General features: G+C 40.2%; 3 protein-coding genes across 11 annotated transcripts; 1 reads left to right on the top strand and 2 right to left on the bottom strand.

Annotated features, from left to right (window-relative positions):
* Window positions 1–37: 37 nt before the first annotated feature.
* LOC135170448 (C-terminal-binding protein) lies at window positions 38–14,395 on the bottom strand. Of its 7 annotated transcripts, none has more exons than XM_064136272.1 (6): window positions 13,715–14,395; window positions 5,345–5,951; window positions 4,604–5,170; window positions 4,312–4,453; window positions 3,977–4,154; window positions 38–3,464 (listed from the first exon to the last, which is right to left on the bottom strand). In XM_064136272.1, the coding sequence occupies exons 2-6, from the start codon at window positions 5,540–5,542 to the stop codon at window positions 3,113–3,115; spliced, it is 1,437 nt and encodes a 478-aa protein (XP_063992342.1). In that variant the 5' UTR covers window positions 5,543–5,951; window positions 13,715–14,395; the 3' UTR covers window positions 38–3,112. The 7 variants fall into 7 exon arrangements, with proteins under 7 accessions (XP_063992342.1, XP_063992336.1, XP_063992341.1 ...); XM_064136266.1 differs by having other exon boundaries at window positions 4,294–4,453; window positions 13,715–14,384; XM_064136271.1 differs by having other exon boundaries at window positions 38–3,449; window positions 4,294–4,453; window positions 13,715–14,375.
* Window positions 14,396–15,065: 670 nt separating this feature from the next.
* Window positions 15,066–17,835, top strand: LOC135170468 (E3 ubiquitin-protein transferase MAEA). Its single transcript, XM_064136314.1, has 6 exons — window positions 15,066–15,222; window positions 15,452–15,510; window positions 16,041–16,540; window positions 16,630–16,857; window positions 17,151–17,460; window positions 17,569–17,835. Exons 2-6 carry the CDS (start codon window positions 15,472–15,474, stop codon window positions 17,668–17,670), a joined length of 1,179 nt encoding a protein of 392 aa, XP_063992384.1. The 5' UTR covers window positions 15,066–15,222; window positions 15,452–15,471; the 3' UTR covers window positions 17,671–17,835.
* A 206-nt stretch (window positions 17,836–18,041) lies between these two features.
* Ent2 (Equilibrative nucleoside transporter 2) lies at window positions 18,042–24,782 on the bottom strand. 3 transcript variants are annotated; one of them, XM_064136261.1, is made up of 11 exons: window positions 24,190–24,782; window positions 23,591–23,647; window positions 23,057–23,177; window positions 21,747–21,828; window positions 21,468–21,613; window positions 21,242–21,387; window positions 21,009–21,094; window positions 20,793–20,939; window positions 20,282–20,572; window positions 19,988–20,196; window positions 18,042–19,896 (listed from the first exon to the last, which is right to left on the bottom strand). In XM_064136261.1, exons 1-11 carry the CDS (start codon window positions 24,281–24,283, stop codon window positions 19,770–19,772), a joined length of 1,506 nt encoding a protein of 501 aa, XP_063992331.1. In that variant the 5' UTR covers window positions 24,284–24,782; the 3' UTR covers window positions 18,042–19,769. The 3 variants fall into 3 exon arrangements, with proteins under 3 accessions (XP_063992331.1, XP_063992332.1, XP_063992333.1); XM_064136262.1 differs by lacking the exon at window positions 23,591–23,647 and having other exon boundaries at window positions 24,190–24,779; XM_064136263.1 differs by lacking the exons at window positions 23,057–23,177; window positions 23,591–23,647 and having other exon boundaries at window positions 24,190–24,778.
* Window positions 24,783–24,973: the final 191 nt, after the last annotated feature.

The raw sequence follows: 24,973 nt of genomic DNA, 5'->3' as shown, positions 1-24,973 counted from the left end.
GGAAGAGGAAGAAGAGGAGGCCTCTTGTGATCGACTGTTCAATTCATTTTTTTTTTCATCTTTATATATATAATTTGTTTCTTGCAAATAGGAGGGGAGTGATTTAACAATGGAAACATGAAGGAAATGTTACATTTACTTCGATTATTTCATCGCCACATTGATTTGCCTCTCTTTCTCAGATTAAAAACTATAATAAGAACAATTTTTTTTGTTTCATTTTTGTTATCTTCATTCCTTTCTTCACGCACTTAGTCTCAAGTCATTTACACACTCTCATATCATTCGTACTTTCATCTGTCTTTCACTCTCGATCTCTAATATATATAATGATGTATAAGTAATTAATATTTCTTAGAAAAAAAAAGAAAAGAAATTGTATAATGCATCTAACTTGTAATGTTTACTTTGTACGAATGCGCTAAGACGAGTTGATCGAGTGTTAATTCAAATTCTCTCACCTCCCAGACATCACTAACTCGCTGATTCTTTCATTAATCATTATTTTAATCATCAGAAGTCCTTTATCAGTCGCAAACGTACGCAGTTTAATTTTTACTTTTACTTTTTTTTACTTTTTTTATCCTTTTATGTACGTAATCTACATAGAAATATTTTTATCCTCGCGTCTGTCATTATTCTCTGTGTACATGAATTGTGTATGTGATGCTTTTTTTTTCACGTATCTCTTTATTTAATTAGCTTTCTCTCTTTCATTTAAATTGAAGATAAGTTCATCAGGGATCACTTGCTCCAGAAAAAATGTTCATTTTTTTTTTATTTCACCTCTCGAATTTTCGTCAGTTGGAATCCAGTGAATTTTTATTTCCTCAGTATTTTTCACACAGAATTCACTAAAAATCCGCGATGGTAGTTGCATTGCCTCATCAACCCAATGAAAAATGAGACCAGAGAAAATAAAGTCACCAAATAAACACAGTAGATATGTGTATCTCTAAAATATATCTTTCTGCAATTCATTTTATTATCAATTAATCATTACCAAATTCTCTACTGATTTCCATCATCATATTTCGAAAAAAAAAAATGTACCATTCATCCACCACAGCTCCACTGATGTCCTAAAAACACTATTTTACCTAAAATTCAAATGAAAATACTCGACTTAATTTCTACAATTACTCATATCATCAATTAATTAATAAAACGTTGATGTTTTCACTCTCGTTCCATACTTTCACTGTCCAGCACTTTCACTCGTTATTTTCAGTATCTCCACATTTTCATGACAAAACAATGAAGAAAAAAAAATTGCAATTTATGGGTTTATTTTTCATACAAAAAAATTATTGATGGTCTACCATCGCGGTTTCCTCGTTAATATAAAAACCCAAAAAAAAAAATATGACTAAAACGCGGGGAGGAATTAGTGCTGATGGATGATTTATAAATATAAGAGGATTTTAATTTTCCAAGCATTTTTCTCATCACGCTCTAACGTACCAAATATTGTCTCATCCTCGCAAATGTGACAAGGAAAATTATCGAGACATTATTCCCTTCAAACTGTACATATGGAAAAAAAACTCCAATCACTAACACATTTGCGAGAACTAAACAATTATTTTCTTTTTCACACGTCTATCTCGTTCTGGGTGTTCTTCAGTTGTCTCTCGTGATAGTTATATTTACTTTATAATTTTATATATATAATTAACATATATATAATGTTTTTGTCTTTAATTTTTATGATTTTTGTTTTTCACGTTTCATTTTATTCGTCAATATGCTGTCATATCATCAAGTTCCATAACGGCGAATGTCACAGATAACGTTAATCACTTGAATTATCTCCCAGTTATCAATATTTCCACCATTACAATGTCATTAAATCGATTATCGACCTCCTCACAATTTCATTAATCGTCGTAACGTTCTTCAATGATTCGTTAAACCCCAAATTACATGAAAAAAAAACAAGTAATAAGAGAAACACGTTTAATGGTGTACTTCACATATTACACAGTATGTAAATAGAGATGTAAATATTATCAATGAGAGATGATCAGCGCTTGAGTAAATGAATGAAAACAGTGACAATTAAAAAGAAGAAAAATTATGAATGATTTTTTGTTTTCAAATGTTTCTTTCGTTTAATCAAAAATCTTCAGAAAATGCCAAAAAATGCGATGCTGCAGATTGTCAGGAGAGACGGTCACAGGGAATAACTGATACGAGAGTAAGAGTCTAAATAAAAAGAGACGTGTATTACATTAGAATAAAAAGAGAGAAAAAATAATGTTTATCTTCTTGTAAATCTAAAAAAGTACTCTAAAGAAGCATCTTGTCTGGATCCTCTTGTTATCTACAGCAATCGCTATTCCCCCCCCCCCCTCCCCCCCGCATCGACTATTCCATGAATCTCGCCATAAACATCCACAATTATAATCGACATATCAGAAAAGCTTCGCAAAAAAAAAACGAAAAAAAAAGGATTGAAAACTTATTGAACTCACTCTCACATTCATCCACTCACTTATAATTCTTTTCTTTTATTCGTCTCGCTTTCCTCCCCCCCTCGACGCACAAAATAACTTTTATTTCATCATTACACAGGCATTCTATCAACTCTTTCACTCTTACTATTTATTTTTTCTTCTTCTTCTATCATTAGGTAATTGTTTCTTTCCTTTTTGTTCTCGGAAGCAGCGGACAGATTTTGGAATATCAGTTGTGCAGGAGTCATGCACGTAAATAATCGTAAATCGATGATTCCAGTGATTTTTTTCTTCCCTCTCGTTGAAAAATAACAAAAGGTGACAATATAAAAACAGAAAATGAGAAAATAATAGTAATTTTGTCACTTCCTGTTGCCCAGACGACGTACAATTTCGGTTCAGTATTTGTTTTGTTCAATCTTCCTTCCAGACGAATGCTAATGATCTCGTGCAAATGGTGGACATTTTTTTTCATTGTATTTTTGAAATTGTTAAAAGGGAGGAGATTTGCCTATTAAATTTTCCTTATGTTGTCTCTCAAAGATCCCAGAATAGTGCTTGAAATGTATTAATTATTCCCCTTTTGCTTTTTCATTATCTCTTTGTGGATGTTGGAAAAGAAAAATATGGAAAATGAAAAATTATTCTCATGGTCAACGTGGACTCGGAGCGGGTGGACTTGGTCGTGGATCAGGATCAGTAACTATGCTGTGTGGTAATCCAGGTAAACCAGCGCTTGGTGGTGCACTTGCTGGTCCACCACTACCACCACCACCAACTGTTGGTCCACCACCACCCACTGTTGGGCCACCAGTGCTACCACCGCCAGCTGATGAGTTTGGACCACTAGCACTACCACCTCCACCAGCACCAACAACTGAATGTCCACCGGGTGGTGGTGGAGCTGAATCATGGGGTGTCGTTGAGTGCGCCTGTTGCATTGGCAGAGCTCCCGCGTAGTATCCACCATTTATTGCCTCTGAGTAGTTGCTGTTCAAATATTTCCTTTTTAGAGAGAAATATCCAATCACAAAACTAATTGACTACTTAAAAATAATTACCTCTCGAGTGATGAAATTATTCAAACTTTAATTTTCGATTTGAAATCAAAATATTTAACGAATAAATATTTTTCACCATTCAATTTATTCCCCAGAATGTATATTATTTCATTTTGTTTTTGTTTTTAATTTCCATTATTAATGTTTAAAAATTTCCCCATAAATTCCAATTTTCATTGAAAAAACTGATTTATAAAATATATTTTTCTTCAGAATTTATTCCTCAGGTAAATTGGTTTTCTAGGGGTAATTGTCAGCTATTAATAACGAAAAATTCTCTAATAATTTTTTTACGAAATATATTTCAAAACTAGAACATAATTTTTATCATCTTCATTTATAAATTTTGAATAATCAATGGCTTCTTGCTAGTCCTCAAAACGGATATAAAAAATCACATTTCATCACTCGACAACGGTAATGACATTGAGATCCAGATTTTTTCAAATTTCTCACCCAGTGGAGGAATGGAAATATTCCTTATTCACGCAGTTTCTCAAACAATCAGGAATACGACCAACAATGGCTCGTCGTATCTCAGTCGCAGCCATTTCACGCAATTCCGAGCAACTGGCATCACTGTAGAACGCTGCATGAGGTGTACACAGTAGATTTGGTGCATCCTTAAGTGGACCTGAACACGAGAGAAAGAAAAATCTCGAGATTATTGGTTTTCAATCCCTCAAGTGGGTATTAAACCATTGATAATATTGAGGGAATCTCCACAAGATGTCAATGAACTTGAGGACAGGGCCAGGGCCTAGATAACTCACATTGGGCATTTGACTGACCCTGAAAGACATTGTATGGCTCGTTCTCATGGACATCGAGGGCTGCTGCACGAATTCTTCCTTGTTTCAGTGCAGCTGCCAGCGCATCGTCATCCACGAGGCCCCCTCGTGCTGTGTTTACTAAAAATGCGCCAGGTCTCATCTAAAATCAGTATCAAAAATTAATTAATCATCAATTAATAAGGAAGTGAGTATTTAGTTCACTTTTAGCCCCAATAATTGAAAATTAGATTTCAATTATTCCTTGCACACACCCTATGACTAATCTCCCTTCATGACACCATTATCATACCTGTTTGATGGTGAATTCATTAATTAAGTGATGATTATGCTCATTGAGGGTACAATGAAGTGACACACAATCAGACTGATAGAGCAAATCCTGTAGCGTGTAGACTCTCGTCAGACCCAGTGATTTTTCAATGCCATCGGGTAGATATGGATCGTAGAACATGACGATAAATCCAAATGCCTTAGCACGCAGTGCAACTGCCGAACCAATTCTCCCTAGTCCTACGATTCCAAGTGTATCACCTCGTATCCTGGCGCAACCCTGGGCAGCCTCTCTTACTTGTTCAGGGCCAGTGAATTTTTTACCCTCTCGTACCATGTTGGCAAGCCAATACGTACGACGATAGAGATTGAGAATGAGACACAGAGTTGTATCGGCTACTTCTTCAACACCATAACCAGGTACATTGCATACAGCAATACCAAGCTCACCAGCAGCCTTAACATCAATGTTGTCAACTCCCGAGCCAATTCTTACGATAATTCTTAATGTTTTGAACTTTTCAAGGTCCTCCTTAGTTAGAATAATAGTGTGCCACATCAGTGCTCCAACTGCCTCATTTAGTACCTGATTTTGAGGAGAATGAGGTGGTAAATTAGCTGATTGGGTATTCAGGAAATTTGAAACATGAGCAAAGATAAAATGAAGAAATATCCCACAACAAAATTTCCCCCAAAAAAAAATTAAAAATAAGGAAAAACATATTTCAAATGACTTAATTGAGTGAGTTTTCTCTCTCACCTTTTCATGTATTTCAGATGTGGATTGGGCGTCACAAAACGCAACTGTCGCAACGTCCTTAAGAATAGGCATCTCAATGGAACAATCACGTCCATCAAGCAATGCAACAAGCGGTCGGGTTTGGATGGGCCCATTGGCAATCGGGCCCCTCATGGTATCCATTCGCGGGCGTTTCGTCAGCATCTTACGTTTGTCCATCGGTCAGACAGCCCCCCTATTTTGTAACTATTCTCACACCTGATTTAATAACTAAACCAAACACCCCTGAATGTGCACTAAAAAATCCAGACTCAAAAGAAAAATCCAATCCAATAAAACACCGTGTGATAAAAAAATAATAATATCAAATACAGCTGTTCCTCTGGTTAGTTGGATTGAAACTGTCCACAAAAACCAAAAGAAAATAAAAAAAAATTACCACCAATATATATAATTGTCTGTCTTAAAACTCAGTGTATTGTCAAAATTCCTTGAATTAACGTATCGCACACTTTTTTTTTAATGCTTCGTCACACTGATTGTTTCTTCACTACAGTTGTTTCATACGTATTCGTGGGTGAATCGTCGAATCTCCAAAACATCACGGAGTCGTTGTTTACCGACAGTCCTGAAACACAAAAAATAATCTCCAATTTTCCACCAATAAAATTGACAATTACAAACAAAAAAAATGTGGGAAATAACTAATAATAAATAAAAAAAATACTCAATAAAACAAAAGAAAATTTTTCTTCTTGTTTTTCTTTCTGTCATTCCTCCCCCGAATAATCAAAATAAACAGTTCATCAGCAACAAAAGGAATGAACTTATGCATAACCTAACTTTCCCCTCAATTCACCTGATAGCCCCATTGACTGACTGGCCCCTAAATTTTCACCAGGAAAATATACCAATCCCCCCTCAATTAACCTCCAAATAACACCCCCAGCACTAACGAATAAAAAATAAAATAATTAATAACTCAACGAGGGAGATCCTGATTCGAAAAATCCCTATTTCTCCTCTGACTAACCCCAAATATTATTCACCCCATCAAAATCCACCCCCTCGCCGTAAAAAAACGAAAAAAAAATCCCCCAAACTTTCCCAAAATTTTTCCTCAAAAACCTCGCTCCCCAACTGTGCCCCCGCATCATTCGTACCAAAAATTCTCCACCACCCTCAACACACCAAAATCCCCCAATCCACCCCCATTACCTCGAACAATGACCTTCCCCGTGATTTCCATACCCAAACAAAACGCCTGGACAACGCAAAAAATAAGAAAAATCCACCCGGAGATGGGCGATCAAAGTCGCGCGGTGAAAGTGGCAAATATTGTGTTGGAAATTTTCGTGGTGCGTACACTAACGTTGATACCGTTTTCTTTTGAGGTTACCTCGAAGCGCGCCGGCTTCACACCATGTCCAAACTCAACTCTCCACGTACCACAATGAAAAATCACTCGCCCCCCATAATCACAACCATCAAATAACTGTTATAAACAACTCGGTGAGACCCAATATTTCAATATTAACGGATTAATGTACCGGTTAAGATGTCACAAAGCACCCTTTGCGTATCCAAAAAGGTCCCTCTGCTCATCGGCTGGGGCTGATGTTTTTAGTCCCAGTACGTCACGTCCCTGGCGTTGGTCAAATGCCGAATGAAAGAGGTGGTAAAGTCCATGGGGTGGGGGAATTTGCCAGTGTTTCTAACGTTTGGGAGAACTGATGTTTTCAGGTATCTGCAGTATCAACGCCGTTACAGACACCACCACTACGATTTATTAACTAATCGAGAAGGAGGTGGAGGGAGTACTTCGCGCTCGATATTTGGAGACAAACGGTATTACCATTGAATCAATCAAACATCACTATAATCGGTTCATTTCCATCGATTAATGAAAAAAACATTCGGATCATTTCAGGAAAGTGTACCAAGTTCCCTCCGCCCCAACTCGTTCCTTCCCGACCAATATCTCGAAATCCAAGGCCGATATCGAAATTTTTGTAGAGACCTTTTCTGCAGATCTCTTTCATCTCCGCAAAAATTGTCCTCACCAAAATTTCGCCATCTCCCCCCATTTCCGAGTTATTTCCATCGATTCATCAAGAAATTAACCCAATTATCTCACAGACAAGTGAATCAAGTCATTCAACCTCATCCCCTGTCGACCGATATCTCCAAATCGAAGGCCGATATCGTAATTTTCGTAGAGACCTTTTCTGTAGATCATTTTTCTCTCCACAATAAATGTTCTCATAAAAATTATCCCATCTCCGTCGGTCTCCGAGTTATTCACCCCCGAATGACGGAGTCCATTAGTTCTAATCAACAAGACAGTTGGAATTCTCGTCATAAATAACACCGGTGAAAAGTTGATACGTGTCGTACACCGAGGTTTTCCCATCGGTGTACAAAAGCCCTCCGGCTGTGTCTTATACCGCGATAGTGGTCATACACCAGCAAATCCACTGGCCAATACATTCCAGGAAGTGGGGGAAAATTGAGGAGTGAGTGCACGCAACTCGTGTGCGCTTTTATGTGAAAACGACTCGTCTTCCCAAACCTCTTCTCCATCGGTTCCGTGGAAAATGCCGGATTGTGTGTCTATGTGTATGTGTGCCCCCTCCACACCCCCCCCTTCATTTTGTTGACTCGTGGCGCCATCATCCGCACATCTCCAATAAAACTTCATCTTCCGGTTTATGATCAGTGAGTTTAGTCTCGCTTGAATTCTTTTTTTTTTTAATTCGACCCCCCTCCCTCCCCCATTACTCCACCCCCCCCCTTCTAGCAAAAGCGGAAACGAGACGAGACTATCACTCACTCGAGGTCGATTGAATATCTGATGAATGGGAATTCAACAATTTTCAACCGATTTTTTTTTTTATTCGATTCTCAACCGATTAAAAAAATTTTTTTTTTTTGGTTTTTGGGTCGTAGCGGATTTTGAAAATTGGCTCAACACATGTAATCGAAAATACAGCCTGCAGTGGCTATAAAATGCGATTTTCGCTGTTGCTTCGCTCAGCGAAAGTCCCCGTCGAGAAGGTTGAGAATGAGTTGAGTGGTGGGTAACGGGGGAGGAGGACGAGGGTGAGAGGAAGGTCTCGATACTAACGCGGAGTGTGCAAACCCAAGCACTTTGACTCGGGGCACATGTTGTGCCAACTCAGGGAAAATTCAGGCGACTTTGGTATCATCGTGATATATATGATGTGCCCTTCGTTCACTCGCCCAACGGCTGCCACTCAGTGTGATTAAGCCTACATCGCTGACATGTCGGAAGTGTGTCAATCTCGAATGCCATGAATATAAATGTTTATCGGGGGGATTTTTTTTTATCTCGACGGGAACAAGAAGACGCCAAAAAACAGGGAATGGCGGTGACTCTGCAAAATTGAGTGAGCAAATTTATGGGAATTTTCTAGGGGAAGAAATTTTGGGTAAAAATTGGACATCGAAAGGGCGAAACGTGGGGTAAAACGACAATCAACCCCTATTTAGGTCAAGTTTTGGTGGAAAAATTGGGCTTGAGAGAATAAATTTTGGGGTAAAATTAACCCTCGTCCCTCATTTCGCCCCTCAGAGGTCCAATTTGTACCTAAAATATTTTCCTGTCTGGAAATATCACAGAACTCAAGATTCCCTTTAAACATCTTTAAGCTCCTTAAATTCCAGCCCCTTGAATTCCCCAAATTTTCTCCAGAAAAACATACCTCATTTTTCAAAATTTCGGGAAAACTCCGGATTATTTTTCAAGGTCTCCCAAACCCTTCAAATTCCCCCAAAATATCCCAAAAAAATCTTAGAACTCACAAGCAACCTCTTCTCCCTCACCCCCCCCTCTGCCCCCCCACGTCCATCAAAAAATTTGATACCCCCTTCAGACCCTTTTCAAATGTCAAACTTTCCGCTTTAATTTTATCCTCAAACTTAATCTCAGTGTGCAGCTGAGTTTTTCCGGAGTCACAAGAGAGAGTAGTCGGCAGTAAGAGAGGGCAAAGTTATCCAATTATTGTCTAACCAGCGGGCAACTTTGCCTCCCCCACTCCCACATCCCACCGCCCTCCCCCTCCCCCCAACCCACCCCCAACAAAATCCACGCGAGCGCGTTCTTGCGTCTGTCAATGCGTCATTTCTGCATGTGTTCCCACACGATCGCCATTTTTTTATCCTCCAATTAACCCCCCTCCCCCCCCTCAAACGACAACCCCTGACTACACCCGGGGGCTCGAGTGTGAGGACAAGTTAACGCTCGAGGAAAAAGGGTAGCGACTACTTAAAGTTTCCGGAAAACTTTGAGTTGGAGTAAAGTTAACTCAGTTAAGTTTTTCCCTCTCCCTCTCACCGAGTGAAACGAAACTTTCTCCACTTCAAGGGAGTTGAATTTCTCTGTCTCTCATCATCCCTAGAAATCCACCATCAACTCATTACAGCCGCTATAATTTTCCCTGACCCTCAAAAAAAAAAATTCAAAAATAGCAAAACAAAAAAATTACAACTCACCACGTGCCCTCGTGTTTATGGAAAGTTTTCGTTTGAATAGGAAGAGAACGCTTGTTACCAGCTACCGGGGTTGGGATGACGATGGCATAGGGGAGGGGATAGGGGACATCTCCGGAGGGGAAGTTTAGGCGGTTAGTTCCCAGGGCGCAGGGGGATGAAGAGGAGGGGTATTTTCTCGCTTTGGAATGGCATCTTGACTCGGTAGTTGTTATATAGTTGAGTGGTGGCAAGCGATGGCCGGCCCCCGATCGATGTCCCGGCAACTTCCCACCCTCTCCCTCACTGTTTCACCACCACTCTGGCGCTCGCGGCGGCGTCCTATGCCCCCCCCCACCCCACCCCCTCCACCACCATCACCGGCCCATAGCACTCGTCCTGCCCTTCACCATCAAAACCTTCTGGGCTCTTCATCGTCTCTTGCACTGACTCGACAATCACGAAGACTCCGCATGTCCCTTGATGGGACTCCTTGGGATTGATCGAAATTATGGTTAACGTGAAGCACCAGGTGTCCACATGAATTATGATAATTTTTTTATTCACCTGTAATCATGACTTTTTATGGAGCAGTGGATTCTAAGGGGAAAAATCAGTAAATCGTGATTTTTTCAATTTTTTGTTCGATTAATTGGTAGTTGATAAAAAGCTGAATAGGTCAGGTGGTGAGTTCAGGGTGTGACATGGAGGATGTCACGAGAATCACATGTGACACGCTGGAGACAGTACGAATAACCCGGGTGTTAAATTAGGGAATGCAAGAATAATTAATAAAATAATTAAAAATGAGTCATCAGTGAAGGTCAGTCCTGGAGAAAAATGTATTTTCACCTTAAAATCTCATCCCCAGTTCTGGGAATTTTCCAATAATAAATTTCACCCCGGGACCCTGACCTTCCCATAATTTGTTAATTTACTGTCATCCTCAATGACCCTGACAAAATCACATAATCATAAATAGTTGTAATTTTCACGGAATTTAACACTCCATCGTTGGCCAGAGGAAACATTTTCTTAGGATTACCTCAGGTCAGTTATACGATGCCTTAACATAAAGTGGGAATAGATAAAAGCCAGAGGGGTCAAGGGAGGGAGACTAATACCGTATGAAACACGCACTTGTGCTGGAATTGTGGGTGATAGTGGTGAGGAAGGGGGTGAGAGGGCGGGGAGGGGGTCGAGTGAAAGAGACACAAAGGTAAATTGCCGGAGAAACGCGAGGGGAAACGAGTCGTCGAGGCGACGAATCTATGAAGGGGGTGGGAACATCGGAGAGCAGTCACGAGTACAAGCTTGCATCAGTGTTAGTAGCTAGTGGAAAGGAACAGTTTGGTGGTGAGGGTAGGGGTGTGGAGGAGGAGGTGGAGGGCACCTGTTACAACTTTCAAGTCCAAACGACTTGTCCCGAGAAGTCTCACAATCACCAATCCCTCTTCATTTTCTTCCTGTTTACTCTGCAGTTAAAAAATTACCGCTGAATTATCGACCTGACAATTATGATATTTCAAAATTGAAAAAACAGAAAGTTTAGTAATTTTTAACTCATCAGAAATTTGGGATATTAGTGTTTATAATGAATGAGAAAATTTTATCTATTTTATTCAGGTAAACACGACCTGATTTAATTTTCAGGTCCAAATCTCGTGATCTAAGAAATCTTTCATTTCCTCACCCCCCCCTTCGCATTCATTAACCCGAGAATACCCCTCCACATTGATGAAATAATAAAACACAAGATCAAGTGATGAGTCGTAATTAATTACCCATAAATATTATTTAATTTCGCAATCACCAATGGAATTTCTCCCGCCCGATCGAATTGTTGTGATGAAGTTAATTTGCATTATCAGCGATAATTCAATAAGAATTGTTTCACTCTCCCCCCCTCGATCAGGAGGGAGAGGGTAATACGGGTCACACTATAGAGCTGAGTAAGCGCATCTCCAATCACTCATGAGTGAGCCTTTCAACAAATTACGTAAGTTCTGGGGGAACGAGCGCTCGGTTTGAATGCTAAAGACTATTCCAGCCGATACTACACACATGTCGGCTGTGACACTGGTGCATGCTTTTATTTTTCATGCGTAATATGGGAATCGTGGTGAACCAGTAGAGGTTTGTTGAGGCCGGTCCCCTGGGTGCAGAACGACACACGCGAGCTGGGAGTATCATAAAAAATTATAGATCGAGTGGTCGATTTTCCCAACGTCTTTTACTCCCTGAATGTCCTCAAAGATTTTTGCAAACTCCTGCGAATTCAAAAAGGCCCAGAATTACTCGAAAAAATTAAAAATGTAGTACTGTCAATTTTTCTGTTCCAAATAAATTAAATTAAAATAATGAACCTCAGGGGAATGAGAATTCAGGGCCTTTGGCTTTTAAAATCGAGGACCTGAACGCGGAACGACGCACGCGAGCTGCCAATTGATATTAAAAAAATACCAGGTGGTGGGGAAGATTCAATGAAGAGATCGCGACATTGAGGCTAACTGGTGGTGAAGGGGGGAGAGCATTGGAGTGTCATTAATTCGGTACATTCGGGCGAAAGTTGCGTAAATATCGTATTCATTTGATCTACCGTTGAAATCAGGTCACTCGCGGAGTCACTTCAACGTCCACCTCGTCAAGTTCGGAGTTGACGATCCGTGGAAGGGCCTGTGCATTCAGTGAAATGACCCCTGACCTTTTAATCTACCTCAATGTGTCCCGTTATCCCTAGCATCCCCCTCCCCGCCCCCCCCCTTCACTGCATTGGTGTCACCTTTTTCCCATTTTCTCGAAGATACGTTTTCGTTATTTACGATTGTTCATTCATTCCCTTGTAAATGGATGAGCAATTATGCTGATTCTTTTCCTCCGCGAATTTACATCCAAAGCGTTTTTATTATCGTTTCGCTTCGTTCTCGAAGACCCTCCCCCCCCCGGCCCCTCCGGCATTCTCACTCGATTGAGCGTCAGCTCGACAACGAGATGAATTACCAGAGGATGAAATGAGTCACGACACGTACGGCATTTGGTTCACGACTGGTTTTTCTTATTCACGAATTATTATCTTCGTCATGGGGTGCGGAAAAGTCACTTTTCAGGGAGTACTCGTTGTCCTAAAAATCATTTTCAACACTTTCTGACGAAAGAATAATTCGATCCTCGTTCTCAATTGTCCCGTGACCCAGAAAAATATTTTCCGCACTCGTGACGCAATAAATTATTTCATCCCACCATCCGCAAAGTGAACTTTCTCTTCCTGTATCCTAAAAGCTTCCTGCTGCCTCCAGTTCAAGGAAAAATCGTTGGATACCCATCTGATCCTCTGACAATCGAGAAATTCCTTTTCACCCTCGTACCAAAATCCACTGTTTCCCTCACCGTCCGCAAAAGTGATCTTTCATGCCTGAATCCAGCCCCCAAAGGATTTATTTTCCTCACATTATCCTGAAAGAAAAACGTTTAATAGTCGTCCAAAAATAATTGTTTCTGCACTCGCATCGAGAAAACCTCTTTTCCCCACTGATTGCCCCGGCGTCACTCCCTCACCCGGACCTCCCGGTGTATCTCCAGCATGGAAAAACCCCGTGAACCCGTGAACTTGAAAATTACCCCGAAAAATTCAGGGCTATTAATGAAAGGGGCGCGCGCAAGCCGTCAGCACGCGTGTGCACATGCAGCCACGCATTATTCTGCGTATGCATCGTGGCGTTGTCCAGCCGCGTGGAATTCACGAACAACGGGTTAACGCATCCCACCCGGACACCCCCTCATGGCCCCTTTCACGGGGGCCCCAGTGAAAGCATCGAAAATAAAAACTGGAGTCCCTCATCGGTGGCACCGGCACACTGCACGCCGGGGGCAAATTAATCTCAAATATTAATGCCAACTAACCTGTCGGAGAACCACAGCAAATCGTCGATTAATCCACCGCTGACGTCTTATCAATTGGCGGGTTTATTTTTACCGATTGTAATTGCTCTTTCGTCGAACTTCAATCCTTCATCCAGCACTTTCCCCACGATATTATTTATTAAATCACTTGTAATGCCTGCACTAATTGTTAAACTTGTGTTGTTACCCCACCACCGGTAGATCCAATGGGTGTTTTTTTTTTTACACGTTGCACTGGGGTATTTATCGTCACAATTAACTGTTTCACCGAGTGGAGAGGCGATTGACAAACGCCAGAGGCTCCTGGGGACGACGAGGAATGATGAACTTTTCTTTATTTGTTATTATCAATTATCAACAAGTTTTTTTTTGTCGTTTTGAGTCGCTGGTTCAGGTGTTTGGGGGAAACAATCGGTGGGCCCTGGGGTCTTCTCGGTTTAATGCACGATCTACGGGATCCCGAGGACGTGCTGATTATCAACTGGATTTTGATAATTGTTGGGGAAATCGGGGCGATTGTGGCGGTGAGTTTTACACGGTTTTGATTTTTTAATGTTCCGGGATTGTTGTGTTAACTGATGCTTCGCGATGCTCACTACCTCACTGGAGGAAAATGGCGGCCCCCGGACGCCCCGAGTGACTCGCGCGCGCCACCGACTTTGCACGGGGGAGGACGATCACTGCCGAGAGGAGATTTTTTGATTTTTAAGGGATTTTTGGGGGCTTTGGGGGTTTTTGAGGATTGTTGGATCGTTTTGGAAAGTAGAGATCGAAAATTGGAGGAGTTGGGGCTTTGGTGGATAAATGATCGGTTGGGGACAGCGGAATTGACCAATGGGAAACGCGGCGACAGTCGCCCTCGACGCGGGAACTTTGAATTCTTGATGAGAGTATTTTTTATGATTTACTCTGAGGATTTCTAAATGAATTGTCTAATTAGTGGATGTTAAATAATTTAAAAAATGATTTTTTACTTTGTGACAACATTTTGTAAATAATTAAGGATTTTTCTAATTTCCGAAATTTTTTTGAGATTTAGTTTTGGAAATTATGAGGGAATTAATTCATGTAATTTATTTATCATCTCTCAGTTCATTCATAAATTTTGTTTTGTTGTTTTTAATGTTCGTTGTGGAAAAAAAATCAACTAAGGAATTCATCTGAAGAAAAAATTGAAAAAAAATTGGTGGATCATTAAGAAAAAATACTTTTTCTTTTTCTAATGGTTAAGAGATTATTTTATTTGTTACTCCATCAGTCTAATATAACAATTAGTCGTGAAAATTTCAAATGGTGCGATTTCCCAGCTTTGGTTTGCGACACCAGTTTCCACGAGTTCCTAACCTCAGACATCGCCTGAACACACACTCACATTCCCTTTGTGTGTGAGCCTACGTAGTCACGATAAAGAGCTGTCCTGGGTGCTGTTGGGTGAAGTTCGAGGCAGCTCGGATGTTGTGTGTGGATGAGTTAAAGGTCTGTGGGCTCAGTTGCACGCAGTTGCCGAGGTAAAACGTTCTACATCCCCGAAATAACGTTCCCCATTTCTTTGTTCGATCTCCATTGTCCCAATATCTACCCCATTCTCCCAATTTCGATGATTTTGCATACGATGACGAGGAATTCTCGAGTTTGGAGCTTTTAACAACGACGAAATAGAGGAGAAAGGAAAACAAAGAGTGGGGGAAATCATTCTTTTCGTTTCTGGTTATCGACGAAGTATTTTCTTGTGATTAGGCTCGTAGCTGTCATCGAAAATGTCGGACATTAAGAGCATGGAGCATCCCACTCTCAAGGTAATCATCATTAATTTATTATTGACACGTTTCAGAGGACATCTGAAAAGTAATTCGATAATGATTGGGAAAATGATATGTCGAATGAACCTGTTTAAATCGTCAATATATTTTTAACCAAATGGCACGATTTACATAAATCAGGTTTCATTTTGAGCTTGAAATAATTCTTCAAAATTCAGGGAAAGAAGATTTTTTTAGACTCAGTCAATCCCCAGTTATCGGGACTTACTAACAGCTCCCCTCACGCCTCACGAATTTTTAATCATTGATTGATGAACAAATTTCCCTTTGTCAACGTCGAATTAGATACTGATAAAGGGGAGAGTGAGGAAACCATTAAATGTCGCTATCTCCTGGCCAAACGATGCCAGTCACATGAGACACCTCTCATTTTGAAGCCCAAAGAATACATTCAAAGTATAAAAAAAATCGTTCCATCTCACTCTGCCAATTTCCAATTGTTGCTGATTAATGACAGGAGTAGTTAAAGAAAATGATTTCAAGCTCTGCATCTGCTGATTATTCAGGTGCCATACGAACTTCTGAACAAAAAATTCCGCTCAACCCAAAAAGTCCTGGACAGGGAGGTGTCCCACGTCCAGGCGACAGCCTCAGAGCTGGAGAAGAGTCTGACAACTGACTCTGGGACACCCGTTCAAAGTGGTGAGATCACTCGTCTCCTCGGGGGTGTCGTGGCTAAGCTCCAAGTCCTCAAACGAAAGGCAGAGGAGTCCATTTCCGAGGAGCATCAGGCTGGGATGGTCTGCAAGAGACGTCTCGATCACCTGAAGGAGCACGCCAACACGACCCCCAGTGTCGTCAATCAGTGGAGAAGACAGAGGCTGGACAGAATGCTTGTGGAGTACTTCTTGAGAAAGGGCTACTACAAGACTGCTCAAAAACTCGCTGACACCACTGAGCTCAGGGATCTCACGAATATTGATGTCTTCATGGTGTCCAGGGAAGTGGAGATATCACTCGCCAATCACGAGACCACGAGGTGTCTTGGATGGTGCCATGATAACAGGTATTTTTTTTTTGTTTACCACACTCCCACAATTATTCTGACGAAATTATTCACAGAAAAATAACAGGTTAGTCTCTACGTTATGACAGGTCCAAGCTTAGGAAGCTGGGCAGCACCATGGAGTTTAATCTTCGTGTCCAGGAGTTCATCGAGCTCGTGAGGGCTGATCGCAGGCTTGACGCTGTCAAACATGCCCGCAAATATTTCGCTAATTACGATGATTACCAGCTGCAGGAGATACAGAGCTGCATGGGGCAGTTGGCATTTCCTGCTAATCCTTACTTTAGTCCTTACAAGGATCTGCTGGATGAGAAAAGGTAAGGAACTGTCGCATAGCGCTATCTATCTCATTTACGAGCCCAGGAACGGTCCCATCCTTTGGGAGAGCGTGGAGCAAAGTGGGCATGTCTTCAAGGGACGGTAACTCAGAAGCCGACGAGGCAAATCGAATGATTTTTTAGGACTTTAAAGCTGAAGCCCAGAGCTTCAAAATGAGAAAAAAATCGTTGAAATTGACTCTACCGATTCCCAGTTATTGACGAATGAAGACGTTCCATTTTCACTACTCAATTTTTTTTTTGAGCTGGTGATTGTTTTGTGGTGTCGACAGGTGGGACAGGCTTATCGAGCAGTTTCGCCATGAGAACTATAGGCTGTTTCAATTAGCCAGCCAGAGTGTCTTCACTGTTGCACTCCAGGCAGGTCTGTCTGCCCTCAAAACACTCCAGTGCTACAGTGGACACAAAGAGGGAAAAAATGCCAGCTGTCCAGTTTGTCACGAGGCTTTGAACGAACTCGCGGCCCCTCTGCCCTTCGCCCATTGCTCACAGTCTAGACTCGTTTGTAGTATCAGTGGGGAGCCCTTGAATGAGTACAATCATCCCATGATGATGCCCAATGGATATGTTTATGGTGAAAAGGTAATAGGAATATTTTACAGCCACCATTATTTTTAATAAATCAACGACAATAACTACTGCCCAGAAATACCCCAAAATCGAATTAAAATACACTATTGAAACTTGCAGGCACTTCAGAAAATGGCCAAGGACAACAACGGTGCTGTAGTGTGCCCAAAAACCAAAGAAGTATTTCCATTCAAGAAAATCGAAAAGGTCTACGTTATGTAATGTAAAAATTCAACAATTTTCTATCCAACTCTCAGCGCTATCATCCGCTTACTCTGATTAGGTTTTTATTAGACTGTAAAACATAATCAGACGCTTTCGTGTAATCAATGTTAAGGATAATTAAGTGTGTAAGAAAAGCTAAATACATTATATATTTTCTAAAAACTGGATTTTATTCAATGAGTTCACAATACAGAATGATTGATTTCAACGTTTTTTTTTCTTTTGTTCATTAATCGTCCTAGGATTAAACACTAGATTCTTCAACAACACTATCACTACTACCTGTACGCGATTTTTCTTTCACCGAATTATACGATTATTCCTGTCGTGTTGCTTAGTATGTTAATCAATGCATCATTACTCGATAATGGTAATTACTGTAAATTTTATTTTCGTATCAACGTTTGGACAAATGAGGGGTATCAATTAACAGTGATGTTCATTGATAAAAGTCATGTACAAATTCGTAATAAAAAAATTAAAGTCCTCACACACGCAATTTAAATTGTTAAAAAATTACAATGGCATTGAAAACATATTTACTGACTTCTAACAGTAAATTTCGATATATTGTGATGGTAATTTATGATATGCATGAAAAATTAACCTCTCAAAACTGAACTCGTTACCTCAAATGTTTTTATCAAATACAAAAATATCCCATCTACTCTATTCACTTCAGGATCAACGATTTTTTAAATTTTAATTTTATTCAATTCAGTATAATTCCTTGATTTCATTGGTTATTGTCGGTATTGCTTCCTACAAGGATTGTCCACTTATTGATTCATATCATTCTAGCAATTCGGATAATGCGAAGACGAGCTTAAAGAGGTTTTAATGTTTAATTAGTTTATCTAGCGAGAAAGAGAAACTCGTGAAGTTTCGACAGATTTTTTGTTTAAATATGTGGGCCTGATATTTACGAGAGACAGAGGATTGAGATGAAGTGAAAATATTGGAGAATAATTTTTTTAGCCACAAGATTGTCGCGTGAATTAAAAAATAGACTAATCAGGAGTCTAAAACATATTGCAGAGCTTTTTGGTGAGACTCTCGCGCTAGTTCGACCAGTTATTGTACGTATATGAAGTTAACAGAGATCTGTTAGTAAAAGTGCGAAGGAAACACACAAAAATTCATTAAAAAAATCGTTAAACTCATACATCGTAAAATAAAAATCATACACTTCAGGGACTTCATTAAATCCATCGATTTAATGTCGTTGCACACGAGTGCCCATAACATCTAAATTAAATAAACGACAAGCGCATTGAAAAGTACAAACAACACATATAAAATAGAACAACCTCAAGTGAGAAGGGACTACAACAATCGGTGGTTCGAAGAAAACAGCTCTAGTCATTTAAGTTAATAATTACAATTATCATCAATTAGTCAATCAATCAACTCTTAATCACTAAATATATCCACTGTATTTGCAACTGTGAGAATGTGCCTCAGTCCAAGCGGCTCTCACACTCAATTACTCATGCTCAACTTTTTTTTTTTAATTTTCTCTGATTTTTGTAAATTATTTAAGGCGGTTTGGTCCGATCTTACGTTGGAACGGGTGGGCATACCGCATGTAAAATGGCGAGCAGTTGGTCACATCGGGCCCCTGCCATTCGAAAAATACGGTATTCAAAGGCATAATTGGTAGGAAAAACATGGCGTATGATCACTACTGAGCAAAGCCGACACAGACACACACACACTTCTCAACTTAACAATTTTTTTACTCTGGAGAATTGATAAAATGCTAGGAGTCGACAAACACTCGCATCGGAATTTAAATGATCTGGAAAAGTTTCAAAATCTCAATTTAGAAAACTATTCTTCCCATTTCTTCCGGTTTTCTGGGTTCGACCTTCATTTTATCACTCTCAAAAATAGAAAAAAAAAACCTCCATGAGTGTGCCTGCACGTGTGCATGTCCCCCGAATAATAAATCCTCAATAGTAAAACAGATATCTATTATCTCTCTTCCATGTCAAGTCTCAATGATTCCTATGAAAAATCTCAACGCGAGAGAAAAAAATTTCTTACCGTACTATAAATATATCTCGAGTTAACATTAATTATCCCAATAGTCATTACCATCCGATATTATTAACGACGAATGGCATTAAATTGGAAGACAGTACCCCGAAGAAAATGCCTGTTATGAGGGCAGCAGCAGCGAACATTCCTGCTACCGAGGCATGACGTGGATCAACCTCTCTGAAAGTTTAAAAATATCGATGAATAATTCGCGTTATTTGTCTCGTCATTCGTGAGGCATTAGGGGGGGGGGGGATTATCGAGGACTTACGTGGGACAGTACATCATGCCGAGGGATGATAAGTAGCCACTGCTGAGACCCATGGAAATTGCAATGGCCAGGTATGCCCAGTCATTATTTATCAGGACTGGTAAAGTTCTCACAGACAAGTTCTCACCAACGTGGTAGTTGCAGAATAAAAATAGGGGGATGAATAATGCCCTGAGGACCACTGGAATAATGAGAAACCTCTTGTTGGGCTAAAATGACAATAAAAATTATTAGAAACTAATATTCGGTTCACTGTTGAGGAAAACGTGATTGATTAGAATTTTTTGAACATACGAATTTAATGATTGGAGCCAAGAGGCTCCCGATCATGGCAGTCACATTAAACGTCAGGAAACACATGACGGAGGAGTAGAGATCAGTGGGAACGATGAAGTCTGCATCGCTCTTCTTAATGCCTGAGTGTACAGCCGGGAACAGAGTAAGTGTTACGAAGAATACAAAAAATATATTGAATAGCTGCACTGAACATTCTCGAATAATCTTTAAATAAGGGGCCCTGTCTTTCCGACCGGAGTCTTTCTTGTTCTCCTTCTCAGCCAGGAGCTCGTGATAGCGATAAAACCTCTGGAATAATTTAAACAAATTGAAAATCATGCAATAATTGATTACAAAAACATTTTATGACATTTTGTATAAAACAATTTATGTATACAATATATGTAAATATATATTCTTAGTATATTATTTAATGAGTGTTAAATTATTGGATTCCATGCAATACCCGAGGAAATTTCCACTTGTTCTATTTTTATTTTCATTCCTCTCGAGGATTTATTATACTCACGTTGATTGGAAGAGCGAAATACGTGTCAAAGCACGCCAGAATGATGAACAATGCGGTGATGAAATAGTATATAGCTGCTGTGCGTAGATTCGGTGTCATCACTTGCGTGAGAATATTAATGACCGCTGTCAGCGTCCCACTGATATTCTGCAATTTAATTCTCATTTAGTACTTGATTTTTATAAAAAATGAATCATCAAGGATTGCATCCATTACCGAGCCCAGGACAATTGCTCCTGTGTATTTCCCTGGCAATTTCGCTCCCAATCCGAAAACAGAGTTTTGATAAATTCCATTCGAAGCTGAAAGTCAAAACAAATGCATCATGCGACGTTCCTTACATCCTTTTAACGAGGTAATGGCCGTCGGGGAGGTGCAATAAAACGCCCATTATGAGACGAGTCATTGCGAGAAAATTCATAAATAATTGAACTTCGATGTTAACTTACTGTTTAAGATAACAACAGAAACCATTGTCATCCAGAAAAATGCGATAGGAAATCCTGAGGTGTCAGCCATCGCCATAACCACCGTAAATACGAAAATCACCGCTTGAATAGTGAGTCCCCATACGATTCTCGTCGTCATACTTCCACTGTAAATAAAAATAATAAAAATCGTGGGATCGATTAAGGCAATTGCACATTAATCTGACCGCGTTGCAAGACCATTCACCTGAGAGGAATGAATACGTTGACCCAATTGAATAATAAATTAGGTATTTGTGCTGCAAAACTGACGCTGCCCACGTACATATTTCCATAGTAGGTGATGTTTGGATCTCCAGTGTAAGTTTCCGAGAGTTTGTACTTCTGGAAGTACTGAAAGTGCCCATCAAGCCCCCCCGTCAGACATTGTTGACGTATTGGATTACGTGGATATGACGTGCAAGTTGCACTGATTAGTTGACATACCGTCGGGCATATCAAATTAATTGTTATCTGAGTCACTTACCCCCTCGGCTGTAATAAACATGTTCCAAGGCATCAGGGCGCCTATACCGTGCAGTAGCATTATGAAATACACGATGTTTAGTCTGAAATAAATTGAAGGACATTTTATTCTGTCAATCGTTTATTGATCGCGAAAATTGACGGTTCCGGGAACAGATCGAAGGCGACGTTATAAAATTCTCCAAAAATGTCTGTCGATTATTCCGTCCAGACCGAATCATTAACGAAATCATTTCGCCATTATGCTAATTATGGGAGAACCGGTTTACAACTTCCCATTGACTCTAGTGGCTTCATTAGGTTTATCTGCGATCGTCAGAGTTTAGCACCTCAAATCGAATAGGTAAATCACGGTTTATTGCATCGGTCAGGTCGCCCGTCCGGCCGTGACCCTCAGGGAACGATGTAATTAAGTAAGTGGAGGAAGGATCAAATGGATAAATCATTAATGGAATTGTTGAAAGAACCTTTATCGTAGACTCATGCGCTCTAATGCGATGTTGAGTGTCTTTTCTGGAATTTCTCATATTTTTTAGACAACAGTCAAAAACACAAAAAAAATCTCATGAACTTGTTATCTCTCGTAAATTCGAGATATACAAGTCCACCCGAATCGGCATTCATTAATTTCGTTTTATCACTTTCATTTGAAGATTAATCTTTGATAAATAATTCTCATTAGTATCTGGTAGGAAATTCATTCCTCGTAAATTTTTGGATTGTACCAAAGCATGAGGGCTCTCTCGCAGTTAAGTTCTGTTTTACTTCAAGTTTACTTTGTAAAAATTATAGAATGAATAATGGAAAAATTGAAGAGATTTTTCAATTGAAAGATTGGGAAATGAGAAATTCAGGTAATTCAGGAGAGTGCATTCTTTCTACCGAACACACCTTCAAAAAATCCATTATGTGAATATCGCTATCCATTACGTTAACTCGGTGTTATCACATTCATTTGAAGATAAATGACCGATAGATATCTGTGAGCCCGAAAGAGCTATCAACATTCTCACAAGGATTTTGTACAGAGGCGAACAGGTGTCCCGACAGGAGAAATTCAATTTTTCCTATTGCTTTTGCCATTCTTTAAGACTCTTAATGATGCAGTTGAAAAATTAGTTAATCTATTCATTTTCGAGTGCCGTAAAATTAATTCAATTAACGAATCAATAAAATCAATAAAAGATCAATAAAAAAATCCCATCGAAGCAGTTGAATGCATGATTTTCTCCAAGTAAATAATATTACAATAATTACATAATTATCGTCACATATTTCGCCCTATCCCCCAATTAAATAAGTCTCTCATACCTATCCCTGGGTGGATTGAGTTCAAGATCAGCCTGATCCATCGTGACACCCTTGAAATTGAGTTCGTCGTCGGGTCGTCCAGTGCCCTCCCAACCTGGCGATAGCCTGACAGGCTCCGAGCCTATCGAAAATTATATCAATAACAATATCAGATCTTTTCCATCCACTCGTCATTCAAAAGTGACGTATCAACGGTCAAACGGCCTCTTTGATAATTCCACCCGCTTTATCAAATAAGCAATGAATTCAGCAACTCGATTAATCAAAGGCAATGGACAATAAAAATTGATGGACCAATTCGAATCAATTTAATAATTCAATCCCGACGTCGGGGCTTCAACACTCCACGATCACTTCTTCGTTTATGAATTCGAGTTAACGAAAGGAATTTGAAAAGCTTTGATTTTATCTTTGGAAGGTGAGGGAGAGGGGGCTGAGCCGTGAAAATTCCATTGCATTTCTACTACAAATGTCGTGTATTGTCTTTTTTGTTCATTTAGTGAATGAAAAGTACATACGTAAGCAGAAATTTACCGAGACATTTCCGTGACAGAAAAGTGCTATAAGTTTTAAGTTTGCATTTCTTATCGTCTGAAAAAATCAGGAGTAAAAATTCATTAGAATTCAATTGTTGACAATTAAACAGAGAAGAGCAAACGTTAGTTCGAAAGCTAGATAAACTATTCCCAACAATATTGCTCATTGATTTTAACGAAATAGTTCCCGAATTCTGATTAATCTCATGCACTTGATCGTTTTCATTCCGGAATGATCCCCAGGGGACGATTTATGGAGCTTCCTACCTCCCGCCAGCACCTCAAACCCCAACAAGTCAAAAATTAACAAAATAATTGAATCACTGAGCTCGTTGAAACGATAAAATAAACTGGAAATGACCGTTCGTCCGTCCACCGAGTGCTGCCAGCGTTGCTTCACTGGTCCATCCACGGTTCCACGAAAAAATAAAAGAGAAAACGATATTCCGGTTTTGTTTGGCGGCGAGAGGAAGTCAGCACGATGCAGCCGAGGCTGATGGGGCAGTGAATATAGAATCCCGGTTAGTATACCCAAAAATTCTTGGTAGTAAGCACCACGAGGTCTCCCCAGGGCGGGCAAAAACCTAGAGGACTCACCCTTAGTCACAATTCGTGGTCCATTGGTGTCCTTCAGGAGTGTCTGCTCCTCTCCACCGACGCCGAACTCCTGTTTTTTGTACGTCCCCGCCATTTATCAAGCTGCGGTCGTCTCTCCTCAGCTTCTCCGTCAAATCTGAATCTCTGTCCGAGAAGAAAGAGCCACCGGATGTGTGAGAAAAAGTAATCCTCGGGTCAACGCATCGTGAACTGCGGCGATTGCTCTAGTGAGAGGGAATTTCCGTGGTACATCAATCGTCACGCGGGATCGCACGTTTTTTTTTAACCCGAGGTGATGCTCATCGATGATGGACTCGCCTTTTTCTTTATTTTTCTCGGGTATCGGAGGCCCTGGAGACCGCGAGAGACGACGAGAGGTGGTTTGAACTGAGAGAATTGGACTAGCCACTAGGAGATGCGAGAGATTACCGCGAGACGAATCATTACTCCTTCTTCGTTTCTCGCTTTGGACACAACTACCCACCCCACCAACTTGACCAAGTTTTTAGGTTAAAAAAGGGGGATTGGCGCACTGTGCGCACTCAGATAAACCACTCCATGCGGTCGTTTCATGACGAGGAACTGACGAGGTGATACGAGACTTGACGACTGGGTCTCGGGACTTGGACGGAGGTTTGAATGGCCTTTGCACGTGGGTCGGGGCACCACCGGGGGATTGCTGTGAAGGACGATTGGGGTGTGAGGGGAGGTGGAGACTGCATCCTGGGATTTCTGCATTCAGAGACGAAAGAAAATTTTATTTCAGAATATTTGATCATTGGGA

Source organism: Diachasmimorpha longicaudata, chromosome 17 (assembly GCF_034640455.1).
Source record: "Diachasmimorpha longicaudata isolate KC_UGA_2023 chromosome 17, iyDiaLong2, whole genome shotgun sequence".
Lineage (NCBI taxonomy): Eukaryota > Metazoa > Arthropoda > Insecta > Hymenoptera > Braconidae > Diachasmimorpha > Diachasmimorpha longicaudata.
Note: the sequence above shows the minus strand (reverse complement) of the source record. Positions and strands in the feature narration are given on the sequence as shown.

Excerpts from the sequence above, each read along its gene's own strand:
- LOC135170448 (XM_064136266.1), bottom strand. The coding sequence starts at position 5,542 with ATGGACAAACGTAAGATGCTGACGAAACGCCCGCGAATGGATACCATG. Across the intron at positions 4,454-4,603 it reads ATGAATTCACCATCAAACAG|ATGAGACCTGGCGCATTTTT; the intron begins GTATGATAATGG and ends TACTGATTTTAG. Across the intron at positions 4,155-4,293 it reads GGGTCAGTCAAATGCCCAAT|GTCCACTTAAGGATGCACCA; the intron begins GTGAGTTATCTA and ends TCTCGTGTTCAG.
- LOC135170468 (XM_064136314.1), top strand. The coding sequence starts at position 15,472 with ATGTCGGACATTAAGAGCATGGAGCATCCCACTCTCAAG. Across the intron at positions 15,511-16,040 it reads TGGAGCATCCCACTCTCAAG|GTGCCATACGAACTTCTGAA; the intron begins GTAATCATCATT and ends CTGATTATTCAG. Across the intron at positions 16,858-17,150 it reads GATCTGCTGGATGAGAAAAG|GTGGGACAGGCTTATCGAGC; the intron begins GTAAGGAACTGT and ends TGGTGTCGACAG.
- Ent2 (XM_064136261.1), bottom strand. The coding sequence starts at position 24,283 with ATGGCGGGGACGTACAAAAAACAGGAGTTCGGCGTCGGTGGAGAGGAG. Across the intron at positions 21,614-21,746 it reads TGTTTATTACAGCCGAGGGG|TACTTCCAGAAGTACAAACT; the intron begins GTAAGTGACTCA and ends GGGCACTTTCAG. Across the intron at positions 20,197-20,281 it reads TGGCTCCAATCATTAAATTC|CCCAACAAGAGGTTTCTCAT; the intron begins GTATGTTCAAAA and ends TTGTCATTTTAG.